The 16190-nt window shown below is 38.9% G+C and overlaps 1 protein-coding gene across 1 annotated transcript; it reads left to right on the top strand.

The window, feature by feature from the left end:
- Positions 1-174: 174 nt before the first annotated feature.
- pogza (pogo transposable element derived with ZNF domain a) lies at positions 175-15551 on the top strand (the record flags this gene model as incomplete). Its single annotated transcript, XM_048201627.1, has 19 exons — positions 175-212; positions 2135-2232; positions 3007-3108; positions 3287-3375; positions 3478-3571; positions 4487-4693; positions 4789-4992; positions 7493-7581; positions 7732-8081; positions 8163-8317; positions 8978-9078; positions 9177-9323; positions 9548-9682; positions 9761-9948; positions 11320-11460; positions 11762-11821; positions 11914-12026; positions 12128-12152; positions 13487-15551. Coding segments are annotated over 19 exons (3972 nt in total), but the record flags the coding sequence as incomplete, so codon positions are not given.
- Between the last annotated feature and the right edge of the window lie 639 nt (positions 15552-16190).

A 16190-nucleotide genomic window follows, 5' to 3' on the forward strand; every position in this document is an offset into this window, starting at 1 on the left:
CACAAAAGATCGCAACCAATCAGAGCGCAGGGAAACACGCGTGGAAGTGACGTTTTTAAATGTTTCGCCTACCACCGCGAGCAAAGAGGGAAAAACGTCTGCAGAACAGGGATCATTGTTTTTCCATCATGGCAAACCCCGCGAAGAACTAAAGGAAATAACGCGTTATAAATCTGTGTCCTATCTTGCGCATATGCAAAACTGTGCACGAGGTAAGACTTCCCCTTTATTCTCCCTAGAAACAACGCGTCAGGTGTTTGTAAAGTAGTTGTTAAAAGTTGTGCAGTCAGGTAAAGGCTAGCCCCTCTAGCTTTGCATACACAGCTGCACGGGGTCGCGCATTGGCAGGACACATGCGTGCAGTTAGCAGGGCGGGCTAATGTTAGCCTCGCGCGCGCTCTACGGGAGGATCGCGAGCGCGCGTCTGTTGCAGCTCACGTTTATTATTATGACAGTTTGTAGATACTGAGGGAAGAAATCGGTTTATGTCATACATATCACTGTTTTTTGCCCAAAGTATGACAGGAAGTAAACAATATGAACAGTGTTGGATGGGTTACCCTAAAAAGTAATTAATTACTAGCTACTAATTACATCTTCGACAGTGTAGTTGGATTACTATACTAATTATTCTTTCTAAAAAATTACTTTCTAAATCCCATATCAACCTCAAGTTACAAGGATAGACGTGAAACTGCTCTTTTAATTCCTTCAAATAAATAATATAAAATTGCTTAAAAGGATTAGTTCACTTTCAAATAACATTTTCCTTATAATTTACTCACCCCCATGTCATCCAAGATGTTCATGTCTTTCTTTCTTCAGTGGAAAAGAAATTAAGGTTTTTGATGAAAACATTCCAGGATTATTCTCCTTATAGTGGACTTCAATGGACTCCAAACAGTTGAAGGTCAAAATTACAGTTTCATTGCAGCTTCAAAGGGCTTTAAAGGATACCAGATGAGGAATAAGGGTCTTATCTAATGAAACGATCGGTCATTTTCGGAAAAATGTAAATGTATATGCTTTATATAAACAAATGATCGCCTTCTAAGTGCTTCCGCCAAAACCGCACTTCTGTATTCTTCAAAAAGCTTACGCTGTATGTCCTACGCCTTCCCTATTCTACTTACGGAACGAACGCAGCGCCACTTCTGTTTTTTCCGCAAGTAGAATAGGGAAGGCGTAGGACATACAGCGTAAGCTTTTTGAAGAATACGAAAGTGCAGTTTTAGCAGAAGCACATGCAAGGCGATTATTTTTTGTTTATAAAGCATATACAGTTTTATTTTTTTCGAAAATGACTGATCGTTTCTCTAGATAAGACCCTTATTTCTCGTCTGGGATCGTGTAGAACGCTTTGAAGCTGCACTGAAACTGTAATTTTGACCTTCAACCATTTGGAGTCCATTGAAGACCACCGTAAGGAGAATAATCCTAGAATGTTTTCATCAAAAACCTTAATTTCTTTTCCACTGAAGAAAGAAAGACATAAACATCTTGGATGACATGGGGGTGAGTAAATTATAAGGAAAATTTATTTGAAAGTGAACTAATCCTTTAATTATTCTTGAACTAGTATTTAAAGGGAGAAGGTTACATTAAAAACATACATTTTAACATTACATGTTAAATCCATTATTGTTTTATGTAGAATTGTTCTATATAGTATTTAATGCAATTACATCTGAAATAACTGTAATCAGATTACAGAAAAAAATGAGTAATCCCTTACTTTACTTTTTTCAAGTGAAAAGTAATTAAATTACAGTCATTAATTACTTAGTAATGCATCACACCAACACTGTTTATGATTTTTTTTAACTTTATGTTTGAAAGTATCAGTTGAGAGCCTCAGAACAACCACTGACAACTAAAATGTATAATATATATATATAAAGGAAAAATAAGGTCTTGTTACACATTGTCCAGACTTTAAATGTTATTGTTGATTAAAAGCTGCATTGCATATAACAAAATTATCACTTGTCCTGTTAGCTTTTCTATTTATTAATAATAATAGTAATGTTTTAATGTCAAATAGATAGTATATGTTTAGCTACCCACTGGCCATAGCCAACATAGTCTTGCTGACAGGAGTGATGACTGTATAATTGAATATTTTTGTTTACAGAAACATGGCAGATTCGGACCTTTACATGCAATGTGATGAAGATGATCTAGAGCCATGCCAGAGTATTACAGAAAACAGGAACCAGCGATTTAACAAAGGTGAATGTTTTTTGCCCTGTCCAAATACCCACACTTGCGGTCTTTGCACTTGACCACTTGTCTACTTACATGACATGTTTCCTGTATTTGGCCCAAGTGTTCAAGTAGACAAGAAGACCGCAAGTATGTAGAACTTTTTAATTACCCAATGGGACACCCTTATAGTATTGCAAAAAATTTTTATTTTTGATTTTCAATACTTTGCATTTTAAAATGTAATAAAAAACTTAAAATGAAAAATTTAAAATGAAATTTAAAAACTTCTAAGTGTCTGTTCAGTAGATGGTAGATCCCATTTAAAATTGTGGTGCTTCTAATTGATTAAAGGCAGTTGCAAATGTTGTATAAAATACACATGGCCTACTCATCTTTGCACCAATAAATAGCACAACACTTGTTTTACTCCCAAATTCTATGTAATATCTAATTAAATTACCTTACAGTGGAAAGTTTTCCTCAACATTTCACGATTTCTCGATTTAGAGGAACATGCCTGAACATGATGCATGATGGGATACGCAGAAAGTGTGGGTTTAGTGTGGGTTTAGCACTGCACTTTGGCATTTTGGCACTTCCTGTCGTGTGTACGCGCTTTCAGGTGGCCAAGACCACAAGTGTGGGTATTTGGACAGGGCATTTGTTAAGTTTTCACTATATGTAAAAACACTCATTATCATGTCTTGATCATTTAATCGAGCATTTAACCATATATTAGGAAAACGAGTGTAAATAAAAATAGAAATTTAATGCCTTTTGTTTATTTTTTTAATTTAGTTACTGTAGTCGCAAGTGGCAATAGTGCACAATCTGTTGGCACCGCTGAACCGACATCAGCTACAACTGACCTCGTAAATCAAGCTGTGCCTTTGGCTTCTGGTAAGAAGAAAACAAACATGCAATAAAGATCTAAACAGTATTCCAGTGCTATGCAGAATTGACTTTCCAGTTAGAGGGTTTCTTTCCATGTACCTAGTGGTCATTAGTGATCGCAGACATGCCACACTGCAAAAACACTGTTAAAAGAATAACTGTGAGATTTTGTATTTACCTCTAGCTCCTGCTGTTACGTTAGTGCCTAATGCTGTCCAGCCGGGTGGAGCTGCAGGTGGCACACTTGGCCAGACTATCTACATCAGTGCACAGGTTTCACTTTGCTCTTTTACTATCAATAAGGCATTTAACCTTCTGTTTACATACGTAGACATACCAAAGATGTTGTATTTAAGTGATGATCATCTGTTTTAGCCTAATCCAGGTCAGCCTTTGGCAGGGCCAATGAGTTTGGGAACATCACTTGGTTACATCTTGAATGGACAGCCTATTAGTTTTCTTACTGCTGGTAAGTCATAATTTGATTTAATTACATGGTTACTCCCTCCCAGACATATTTTGCAAGATGCATTGCTGAATTTTAAGCTGAATTTCAGCATGAAAGAAAAATTCCCCATATATTTTCTAAATGCATTTTAAATACTGTATCTCGCTGTGAGCAATTCATCTTTGCATTTATGTTTCATTTTCTAAAATTTTTGACCATGAAATGTTTAATCATTACTCAATTTTCCTGTGTAAACAACAGACTTCTCTCCGGTTCACTCTGCCTCTTTTTTATAGTCTATTGCAAGCGCTCATTCATTTTTGAGTGCAACGGCAGCATCTTAAAATCCATTCTACAACCAATGGATAGAAACAAGTCGCCGCCGTACATTTCTGCTTGTTTTACACTCTAATGTACGTCACAATGCAAAAGAAAAGATCTGTCGCTGCATTCATTTCATCACAATTTTAAAGGCACAATATGTAATTTTCGCCACTAGATGTCGCTTATTCAAAACAAGGGTGTAGCTTGATCACGCCGTGAATGAGCGTGGAATCATGGGATTTGTCGCCTCCGCACCCGATGGAAAACAATCCGACAGACTCGGGCAGAAATCATGTTCATGGATGAGCTAATGTATTAAAGTTTTATTAACATTACTGTGGTATGAAGCAGTAAGTACACACATCAACAAAATATATAACATTGTTCTAATGGTTTTTGGATATTTTAATCTAAAAATCTTACATATTGTGCCTTTAACATTTATATGCACATATAAGTGATGAATGTTCATGCATCCAACATAAACACAAGTGCTCAAGAGTCTCCAGTGTTGCCATGCATTTAGTTTTCTTTGCTGCACAAAAACAAATGTTTTGTATTTTTATTGGGGCATTACTCATTTTGCTGAAATACTTCCTCTGACCTCTTCAGCTCAGACACCCCAGTTAATTGCTCCGCGGATGGTCACCCCAGGGAGTGCAGTACAGCAAACGACGCCTGGAAAACTATCAGCATTGCAGATCCCAGTCACCTTGACCATCAATAGCCCCTCGAACGTACAAAGCATCACCTCATCGGCCCCAGGAGTGACCACTCTCAATGTGACACCCTCCAACGTCCTACCAGCCGCAGCTCCAGGTGACAATTCATGCAGTTTATCACACACTTTTTACATTGTGCATCAATTCTTGGGTCATTGACCTGTCTGTTTTATTTTTTGTTTACTTTGATAGGTGCAACAATTAAAGTTATAAAGTTTACGAAGCTTGCTGGAGCAGCTGCTGGTCAAGTAGTGAGTTCACTAGTGCAGCCCACCTCAACCGTCACCATCCAAAACAACATAAACAGAGCTCCAGCCCCATTCCTGTCTGGTGGGCTGTCTCAGACTGTGAGACCTCAAGCACAGATCTTTGCCCCTCCTGCCACAACAACTAACGGTCAGGACCTTTTTCTGATGAATCACTGATTCGGTTTCACCCTCCTATTTTTCAGATCTAGTTTTTAATTACTACTGATGCTTTATATGTTGACATCAGCTTATTGATTAAACATATTGATTGACATTGTTTGTGTTTTAGAGCTGCACGATTAATCGTTAAAAGATTGCAATCTCGATTCAAACACTCATTCCACTTATTCCTTAATAACAATGATTCACTATGTCTATTAAACCTTCGACAAGCACGATCACAGCGGACATTCAGATCTGGGTTCTGACCCAGAGAGAGCAGTTGTCATGTATAGGTATGAAATAGCTTCACAAACAGCCTTTTCAACCATACAGTATCATTATTTCTGTCTTGCATCAATAAAAATTATTAGAGAGCACTGGGATAAAAGGTTATAGCTTGGAATCGGCTATAAACACTGTCTACTGATGTCTACTGAAGCAATCAAAATAGACTAAATCACCTTTTGAACTAGTAAGTTGATGCTTCAAATAAAGATTGTGTCATTACATTGTTACACCAGTAGATGGTGACAAGTGACTGTTAAAAATGCATTTGTCATTGATTCATTCATTCAAGAAATTTGTTCAAAAATGCTCATTCATCCTATAGTGAGTGAAGTTTGTATGAGTGAGTCATTGAATCATTCATTCAAACCAATAAAAAAAAATAATTCAAGTTACTTAAATATTTATTATATAGACTGCAGCAATTAACATTTTGTCACAAGCTCTTGTAAATGACGTTATTTTGTTTAGTTGTCTATTCAGAATTGAGGAAAAATCGTGATCCTTATTGTAAACAGAAAAATGTTGTGATTCTCAGTGTATCCAGAATCATGCAGCTCTTGTGTGTTTAAAGTACTAGTTCACCCAAAAATTTAAATTTTCATCATTTAGGCTACGTTCAGACTTTCAGTCCAAATCCGATTTTAGTGCATATCTGATTGAAATCTGATCAGATTTAGCAAGTGGGAATGGCAAAAAATCAAATGAAATGCTACACATGTGGTTTGATATCCTTTTCAAATTGCATTTCTGGAAATCCATTTCAGTTTGACTGCTCTGATCAGATTTCGCATGGTTTGTAAATTTCTCTCACCACGACGTAAAACGTAGACGTCATATATTGTTATAGGAAACATGCTGAAAGTTGCTGCAGAAACAAGGTGTTGTTTGGATTTGGAGCGACATGAAGGTGATTAATTGATGACAGAATTTTCATTTTTGGGTGAAAAAATGAAAATTATGTCATTAATGACTCGCCCTCATGTCGTTCCAAACCCGTAAGACCTCCGTTCATCTTCGGAACACAGTTTAAGATATTTTAGATTTAGTCCGAGAGCTTTCTGTCCCTCCATTGAAAATGTTTGTACGGTATACTGTCCATGTCCAGAAAGGTAATAAAAACATCATCAAAGTAGTCCATGTGACATCAGTGGGTTAGTTAGAATTTGTTGAAGCATCGAAAATACATTTTGGTCCAAAAATAACAAAAACTATGACTTTATTCAGCATTGTCTTCTCTTCCGGAATCCTTTCCATTGAATTGATTCCATTGAACTGATTCCATTGAATCCTTTCAACTGTCGGCGTTGGTAATGCACTTTTACGTCGCCGTGGTTGTTTTTGGCGATTAGGACATCCGCGACATGCACACTTACGCACCATTTTAAAAAATATAGCAATACCAAAATACAAACAATGTAGAATAGCTTGAATACAGCATGCGTCTCCCTCAGACTGTAAACGAAGCTCGGGCGCACCAGATAACACGTCAGCAGCGTCACTGCGGAGTCGTGAACCACACTCCGGAGCAGAAGGGGGTGGTAATGCACCAATAAGCTGGATGCCAACCGCCGTAAAACAGGAAAGAAGAAGAAGAAGTGGAGTCGTGAACGCGAATTGACAACAGACCCGGAAGAGAAGACAATGCTGAATAAAGTCGTAGTTTTTGTTATTTTTGGACCAAAATGTATTTTCGATGCTTTAAAATGTCGCGGATGTCCTAATCATCAAAAACAACCACGGCGACATAAAAGTGCATTACCAACGCCGACAGATGAAAGGATTCAATGGAATCAATTCAATGGAATCAGTTCAATGGAATCAATTCAATGGAAAGGATTCCGGAAGAGAAGACAATGCTGAATAAAGTCGTAGTTTTTGTTATTTTTGGACCAAAATGTATTTTCGATGCTTCAACAAATTCCAACTAACCCACTGATGTCACATGGACTACTTTGATGATGTTTTTATTACCTTTCTGAACATGCACAGTATACCGTACATACATTTTCAACAGAGGACAGAAAGCTCTCGGACTAAATCTAAAATATCTTAAACTGTGTTCCGAAGATGAACAGAGGTCTTACGGGTTTGGAACGACATGAGGGTGAGTCATTAATGACATAATTTTCATTTTTGGGTGAACTATCCCTTTAAGAGGTCTCTGAGAAGGGATTGAGTGGCATATCTTTGTTCTACAGCATTAAAAAGAGGCGCCAGTTCTTCGAATTCCTGTGTCCGCTGTAAAGCCGTTTACCAAAAGAGTCAGTCCCTCCGTGGATACTTCTGTGTAAGTTTTTACTCATGCACTTTTTAGAATAAATATCTACAAACAATGCTGTACGAAGCCTTTCTTGTTTAAGAACCTCCTCTATGGTGGTCTTTAAACCTTTCACCAAGGTCTTACTCATGTCCATTCATCTTGTTCCCCATTTTCCAGCAATGCAATCAAGAACTTATCAAGAGTGTCCGGGACCTGAAGGCCCAAGCTAGAAAAAGGATCAAGCGCACGAGTGACAAAACCCACTCGAAACCCTCCACATCAGAGAATCCCGTTTCCTTCTCCACGTCCTCAGAAACATCTCTCAAACACGTCACCACTTCTGAGATACCTGAGGGAGTGCCTAATCCTCGCTCTGGAGATTTTGACGACCAAGGCAGAATGATCATGTTAGTTGAAGACTTCTTCTATGGGCAACATCCTGGCCAACCTGCATCATTAAGAACCAATGCAGATCCTGTTGCAATGAAATGCCAGTTCTGTGACAAGAAGGTGAAGGGCAACATCAAGTAAGTTGGTTTTCAGATTTGTTTTTGAGGGGCGTTGTTGGTATAGATAGATGTGTTCAACCCTCAATCCTCATTTTAAAGGATGATGAACCACATGAAACACCACATGGAGTTGGAGCGCCAAACAGGGGAAGTGGACTATCATTCTATGTGCCAGCATTGCTACAGAAACTTCTCAACGCCCTTCCGTCTGCAGTGCCACGTTGAGACAGTTCATAACCATGCAGAGTCCTCAAGTGAGTCTATACACCTAAAACCCTTTCATATGTATGTCAAAAACTAGATTTTAATCCATTGTTGATGCATGAGTTGTTAATATTTGACTGCCGGTATTTTAGTTCCTACTTAGAGGCCATATTATGCCCTTTTACAAAGTCTTGATTTTGTTTTTGGGCTCTGCTAGAATGTTTTCATGCTTGAATTAAAAAAAAAAAAAAAACTTATTTTTCCCATATTTGACATTGTTGCAGCTCCTCTTTTCCCAGTTTGTAACACTCTGTTTAGTTCCTGACTCTATGAAGCCCCTCCTTCTGAAAAGCACAATGTGCTCTGATTGGTCAGCTGGACCAGTGTGTTGTGATTGGATAACCACTTCGAGCGTGTTTGGGAAATGTCCCGCCCTTTACCATGACCATGAGTTTCAACACAATACTAACTAACTCAACCAAGCCCCGCCCCTTTATTTTGCATACGCCTTAGGTGGGAATTATTTAAATGAGGAATAATGTGACATGAAAACTACAATGAAGTCATTTCAGGGAGTTCAGAAACAGTGCACACTGATATAGAGAATATCTCCCTTTGACAAGACTTTGCAGACCTTTTTCATGCTCGAACAGCAACATTACAATGTAAAAAAGCAGGTCCCCTTTAAAACATTTCATTCTGCTTTACAGAAGTGTGCAAGATCTGTGAGTGGTCCTTTGAGAGCGAACCCCTCTTTCTGAACCACATGAAACACGCGCACAAGCCCGGTGAGATGCCCTACATGTGTCAGGTAACTTTGTGTACACGTGCTTCATGTCATTCCTCTCAGCAGCAACTGTTTTGTCTCGAAAACATTTGTGTAAATCACTTACTCTTTTTGCTCCTCAGGTGTGCGAATACCGATCTTCTTTCTACCAAGATGTTATAAGCCACTTCACAGAGCAGCACAAGGACACCTGCATCTTAATGTGTCCCTACTGCTTAAAAGTGTTTAGGTCGTGTGGTGGCTTCCAGTTGCACTACATTAGACATCAGGTAAAGAATGTGCTTAGCACTGAAGTGTCTGTGCTCAGAGGGTTTTTAATGATAGATAATAACACTTAATAACCTTCATCTAATGAACGCATAATTTAATATCACAATCTCATTATGAAATACCCTTTTGCATACTGTTGTGTGATATGTTGTGATGTCTACATTCATCTGTAGCAGAATATGTCTTCTGTATCATTCCTATTAAAGTTTGTTTATTCGTCCAGAAAAAAAAAGCGCATCATTGTGGCAGATGCCGACTTCAGTTCACTTGTGAGAAGGACGAGTTGCACCACAGACAAAGGTTTCACAGGACCTGTGTCAAACCCAAGCAATTAGAGGGCCTCACACCTGGAACTAGGGTAAGAGACTCCCAGTCATAGATATTGCTGGTTTACTGCTTGTTTGATGGCCTCACCATTTACTCCTCTCTGCTTCAGGTAATCATCCGAGCTTACGCTGACAGTACTGACAACAGAGATCAGTTAGGAGCACCTCCATTGAACACTTCCTCAAATGTTACATCAACACCTGCAGCATCTCACAGTGTCACCAATAAAGTCATTCCTCTCAAGAAAAAGCCAGTGGAAAGCATGATGGAGCTAATGGTCAAGTTTGAGAGTCAATGGTGAGTGTATACAGATATAATATTTTCTCTCTCTCTCTCTCTCTTTATCTGCTGTTTATATATATATATATTAGGGCTGTCAATCGATTAAAAATGTTTAATCTAATTAATTACATACTCTGTGATTAATTAATCTAAATTAATCGCATACATAATTTTTGCTGTGAAAGTATCAAATATTTCAATTTGTCTTCGGTGGTGACAGACATGGTCATCCACACAAACAGTAAAAAGTGCCCTACCCACGTGATTTGCAAGCCCGATACTGACAATAAAGTACCCGTCACTCTCACTGTAATTCTTTCTTGCCCTCTTTGAAAAACAAAAAACAAAAAATAGTGATTTTATAGCTTTGTAAGAGATGTTTTTTTGCTAAACCTGAAAAGTATTAAAAAGTAGCATTTAGAAGTTATATTAACTAATAATATAATTTTCTACCATATACAATTGAATGCACCTAGCTAACAACAACTTGCCTTGTTCTGGTTTCACCTCACTCCAGTCTAAACTAACTGCTTAATTTACTACACATTGTCATTTAAATAACCTGAAAATATTGTGGATTATTAAGGCTAATTTTACTAACCACTCTTGCTAAATGGGGTAAGCACACTTATGTTCTCATTTCAGAGTTGTTCGAGTAAATGATTTATTATAGACCGTGTGGACAGATCAGTTGTTGTCATGATTCATTAAAATGAATCTGTTCAAATGAGTCATTAGGTCGCGAATTGGACATTAGCGGATGTTGACGCGTTGCGTGCGAATCGCGACTGTTATTAGGACATCGCAAAAGATTTGTCAACACAGAAAACACTTCACCACTGGATAGGATTTTCTTTTTGTTTACTGAAAGTGGTTTATGTCAGCTGCACGTGCAGGGCGCCTGTCAGAGAAGATGAGGTGACGTTCTTTTGAGCACTATTCACACCCAGCGGTTACAGCAGTTATTCTCCGAATGCGCCTCGGGAAACATGGATTCGGTCTTACGAACTTTTAGCATTGTGTCAGTTGATTTAGATTATTATGTGTGAGGTAGAGAGAGTGCAAAGACGGTGCTTACTTTGAAGACAGAGAGAGCTCGCGTGCACGAGGGAGGAGCTCTGCTCGTTCTGTCCGTCAGCGCAGCAGTCGTCTCCCTCCTTCATTTTACAGTCGAATGGTGGCTAGAACGGCTCCAGGTTCAAAGGTCAATACGGAATGGATTAATCTGCGTTATTTTTTTAACACGTTATTTTTTCTCAGATTAATTAATCGAAATTAACGCGTTATTTTGACAGCCCTAATATATATATATATATATATATATATATATATATATATATATATATATATATATAATCTCTTCTGACCATCATATTGTTCTTCCAGCAAGCCAACAGAAAAACACTTCTGCATGGAATGCAACTTTGACATTCCATATTTTTCCAACCATTTCCCCACCTACGTGAGCTGTTCCCTCTGCCGATACTGTACTTGCTGTTCCAGAGCTTATGCGAATCACATGATCAGGTGAAAATCTTTTTTCCTCAGTTTTTGAGGTAGTACTATTTGAAAAAACAAAGTGTTTTACCTTAGGAATGGACTATATATCATATATTGATTATTTGCTAATGGATTGATATTGTTTGGTATTATTAATTAGTAATATTTAATTGTGCATGGTTATTTCCCTTATTTTTACATTTAGATTACCTTTACCTATCTGTAAAAAAAAAACAATTAATATAACATGATCGGGTGAAAAACCTTTCAATTTCATTTTTGTGAGGTGTTGAGTGTTTTCTTATTTCTCCCTCATGTTTATTTGCAGTGTACATGTTCCTCGGAGAAGCACCAAAAAATATATCACCCTATACAAACCCTGCCCAAAGTAAGACCTGAGTTTTTTTTTTTTTTTTTTTTTTTTTGCTCTGAATGTAAAATTACTTTTATTGTCAATCGTGATAACGAAAATGTTTGCAGGAAGGGGAGACTGAACTGTACCACATGTAGATACAAAACTCGGGTTGGAGATTCGATGGCCAAACATCTTGCTGATTATCCTAAACATCAAGCAAGCCGGTGCACCTTGCGGGGTAAGTTTGTTTATTTATGTCTAAAAATATCTTTTAATTGAAAAGTCAAGCACTTAATAATGATCCCAGTCACATTATTAATATTATTCCTCATGTTTCAGAAGGATTTTCACGTGGCTACAAAAGGTATGTTGACTTCTGCTTCTTTTTCATTTTAAAGGGTTAGTTTCTATCATTTACTCCCTCATGTTGTTCCAAACCTGTATGTATGTATGTCTGTCTGTCTACTGTGAATCTGTGAAACATAAAAGATATATTAAAATGTCTTCAGGTTTTTTGTTTTTGTTTTTTTTTCATATAATGGATGTCACAATAAAAGTCAGTGGGGTCCGAAACAACATCGGACCCCACTGACTTTTATTGTATGGACAAAAACGTTCTTCAGAACAACTTTTACAGTGATACAGGTTTGGAACAACATGAGGGTGAGCAAATGATGACAGAAAAGGAATGCTTATTGGGATAGTTTACCCAAAATAGAAAACTCTTAGGAAAAGGCTGTAGAAGCTTAAGGGGTTAGTTCATCCATAAATGAAAATTATCCCATGATTTTACTCACCCTCAAGCCATCCTAGGTGTATATGACTCTCTTCTTTCAGACGAACACAATCAGAGATTGTTTTTGTATTTAAAAAATATCCTGCCTCTTCCAAGCTTTATAATGGTAGTGAACAGGGGTTGGGATTTTGAAGGCCAAAAAAATGCATCCATCCATCGTAAAAATAATCCATACAACTCCAGAGGGTTAATGAAGGCCTTTTGAAGCGAAGCGATGGGTTTTTGTAAGAAAGATATCCATATTTAAAACTTAATTAACTATAAAAACTAGCTTCCGGCAGACAGCTGTACTCATTGATTTACGGCATGATGCAATGATGAACACGGAAGCGCAGAGGATCGAGCAAAACAAAACACTGGTCATGAATCAGAAGTCTAAAATGAGAAATTTTAAAGAGAAATGTCAGAGGATTTCAATATAAGAGAAGAGGAGCTTGAGTTTGTGGCACAGCCATATTTGTTTAAACCGCGAGAGGCGTCTAAGTTTACGATATTCCTATGTCCTACGTCATAGATCGCTTCAGGGGTACGGTAGTCTGCCAGAAGCTAGTTATTTTAGCTTTAAATATGGATATTTTTCTTACAAAAACCCATCGCTTCACTTCAGAAGGCCTTTATTAACCCCCTGGAGCCGTATGAATTATTTTTATGATGGATGGATGCTCTTTTTTGGGGCTTCAAAATCTCGACCCCCATTTATGGAAGAGCCAGGATATTTTTAAAAATATCTTTGATTGTGAAAGAAGATAGTCATATACACTTAGGATGGCTTGAGGATGAGTAAATCATGGGATAATTATCATTTTTGGGTGAACATTCCCTTCAATTCATGTAGAGCTCATAAAAGCAATTGAAAATCCTGTTTGGCAGAAGAGGTAACTTATAAATTACTTTCATTGTAGATTCGTCTTCATCCCAACGGACCTACTCCGAGGAGGTCAGATACTCAACAACGCATTCTTTTTGCCTTTGCAAGTGAAGCAAGTGAACAGGAGTTCACTTCCTCTGTCCTCTACACCCCTTCCTCGACCCAGCTACACAATAACGCTGCCTGCTAGTCCCGCTCACACAGCGTCCTTTCCCATTCAGGTTCAACCTATTGAACAAACTCCCATTCCAGACAAAAACTGTGGCGTCAAACCAGATGCTCCGAAGCAAACTTTGAACGGAGGGCTTTCTGAAGTCGATACAGGACGTACAGTGGAGAACACGCTCACCGTAGCTCAGCTGAAAGTTGTACTGTACGCCCTCTGCTGTGGGGTCCCACAGGCCGCCAATCACTTCGACACTCCTCCGGAAGAAGTCCAGTCGTTGCTTTTGAAACGGAAGCTTCAGCTTGAGCCCTTGAGAAGCAGAGAAGGCTTGACGCCACAGGCGGCCGATAGGTTAGTCGAATGGGTGCTGTGCCAACGTGAGCAACAGCTACCTATCGATGAAGCTAACCTTTTCGACTTCATGAGCAGTCATGGTGCGCAAGATATCTCTTACGACTCGGCGGTTGATTTCTTGCTACGCCATGATCTGGGCTTGCAGGCGTTTGCCACCTCCAGCAAGTTGCTACCGGGTAAATCCCAGGAGCTGGAGCGCTCCTTCAGCAGCTTCCTGAAAAAGCAAGTTAATTCACAAGCATTTAGACTATCTTCTATGGGCGCCATGGATGAGCTTTCCATATTTGTAGATATGCAGCAGCTGGATGAAGCTTCTGCAGATTCATCGTCCATGTTGTCTGCTTTTAAGTTGATGGGCACCACACATCCACTCGTAGAGGTTGTGTTCACAGCCCTGGCTGATGGGACCACATTGTCCACCATGCTTTTCCTCAGAGGCGAACCTTTCAAACCAGATGCACATTCCTTGCCAGACCTCATCATCCTGGAGGCTAGACCAGAAGGGTTCACGGATGAAGAAAAACTACAGCTTTGGTTGGACAAGGTGTGGTGTCGGCATGTCAACCCTAGTTCTGGAGGCAAAGGATTGCTGATAATGGACACATACAAAGGCCACACGTCTAATGAATTCTTGGCGGCGCTCAACAGTGCCAACACTCTTCCAGGTCTGATCCCTCGCAGTTGCTCTCGCCGTCTGCAGCCCCTCGAAGCCTGCCTGGGGCCTGTGTTACGCGAGTTTCTGCAGGCTCGATGGAGCGAGCATGTGACGACGGCGCCACAGGAACTGGTTGGAGCCAAATCAGCTGACCTTGCTCTTCTTCTTTCTCGCTGGCTTGTGGAGGTACTGGATGTCCTTAAAGCAGAGCCTAAGCTACTCTTCCGCTCTTTCGATCGGGTTTTGAGCTCAAACCCAGAGGTGACGTCTGAGGAACCTTCAGAGCTCGTGCGGAGTCTCACTGAAGCTCTCCTTGTCAGTAAATTGCAAGGAGATAAAGTTGAGGAGCAGAAAGCGGAGACCTCGAGTATTGTTTCTGCAGAATCTTTGTCCTCTCCGCAGTCCAGCATGCTTTCGTTGAAAAAGATCTTTGAGAAAGACAGCGATTTGGAGTCTTTCCATGGTTTTGAGGAATCAGAAATCATAGATCATTAAGTCAGATCATCAAAACTTGCAGGCGTTTTACGTGCCTTCTGCCACCAATAACTGATGATTTTAATTTTGGAGAATAAAATGAACTTCTCATTGAAGTGTCTTTGAAAATGAGTCATGCAAATGTAGGTTATTGCTTGCATATGTCTGTATGGTTGCATTTGTAAATATTTTTTTGCATTAATGGGTGCTAAAGATCCCTAGTTTGAAGTCCTCTGTAGTCAAGGCTTTTACTATTCTTTGAACTACTAATGTGCAACCTGTTACACCATGTGGTTTAGTTTATCACTGTTTTCCTTTTCATCAGGTTTGATCTCTATCATAATGTGCATAAATGTAAATAGAAATGATTTGAAATCATTACCTACTGTATTTAGGGTTATACTGTAACATAATTGATTCATGTTAAAGAATAAACACTTTTATAGGTAATTTAAGCAGTGTTTTTTTTCCTTTAAGAAGCATGGGGTGTTGTCTTTTTTAAGAAGGTATTTAAGTTAAAAGGGTGGTTGATTATGATTTTACTTTTTTAACTTTAGTGTATAATGTTGCTGTTTGAGCATAAACAACAAATGCAAAGTTATGATGCTCAAAGTTAAATGCAAAGGGAGATATTTTAAAGAATTCTCTGTTTAAGGACTACAACAAGCTTCTTTCCAGGTTAGTGACATCACTAACCCTAAAATTGACATAAACCCTGCCCCTGAGAACACACAACAAAGGGGGTGAGGCCATGTTGGGCTGCTTTAGAGAAGAGGAAGAGTTATTCAAAGACTATAGAATAACACAAGACGTGTCACTCGTATTGTTTTGAATGGGAGAAAGTGTAACGCGCAATATGGCGGAATAAGTCCCGCCTTCTAAATATGAGCCAATCGCCGACTGGTAAAGTCATCGCGTCACTTCGGCGGCCTTTAGAATCGCCGGTTTCTATAGAAACAGTCAGACGCCCGCCTCCGAAGAGACGCGCATTTAGGTCTGCGCATGCGCATTAGCTTGATCCAGCCTGAAAAATAGTTTTTTTGTCATGATTCGAGCGTTTAGAAACTAAATTTATGAGCTGGTTGTTGT

The sequence above is a fragment of the Megalobrama amblycephala genome, linkage group LG9, assembly GCF_018812025.1.
Source record: "Megalobrama amblycephala isolate DHTTF-2021 linkage group LG9, ASM1881202v1, whole genome shotgun sequence".
NCBI classification, from domain to species: Eukaryota; Metazoa; Chordata; class Actinopteri; order Cypriniformes; family Xenocyprididae; genus Megalobrama; species Megalobrama amblycephala.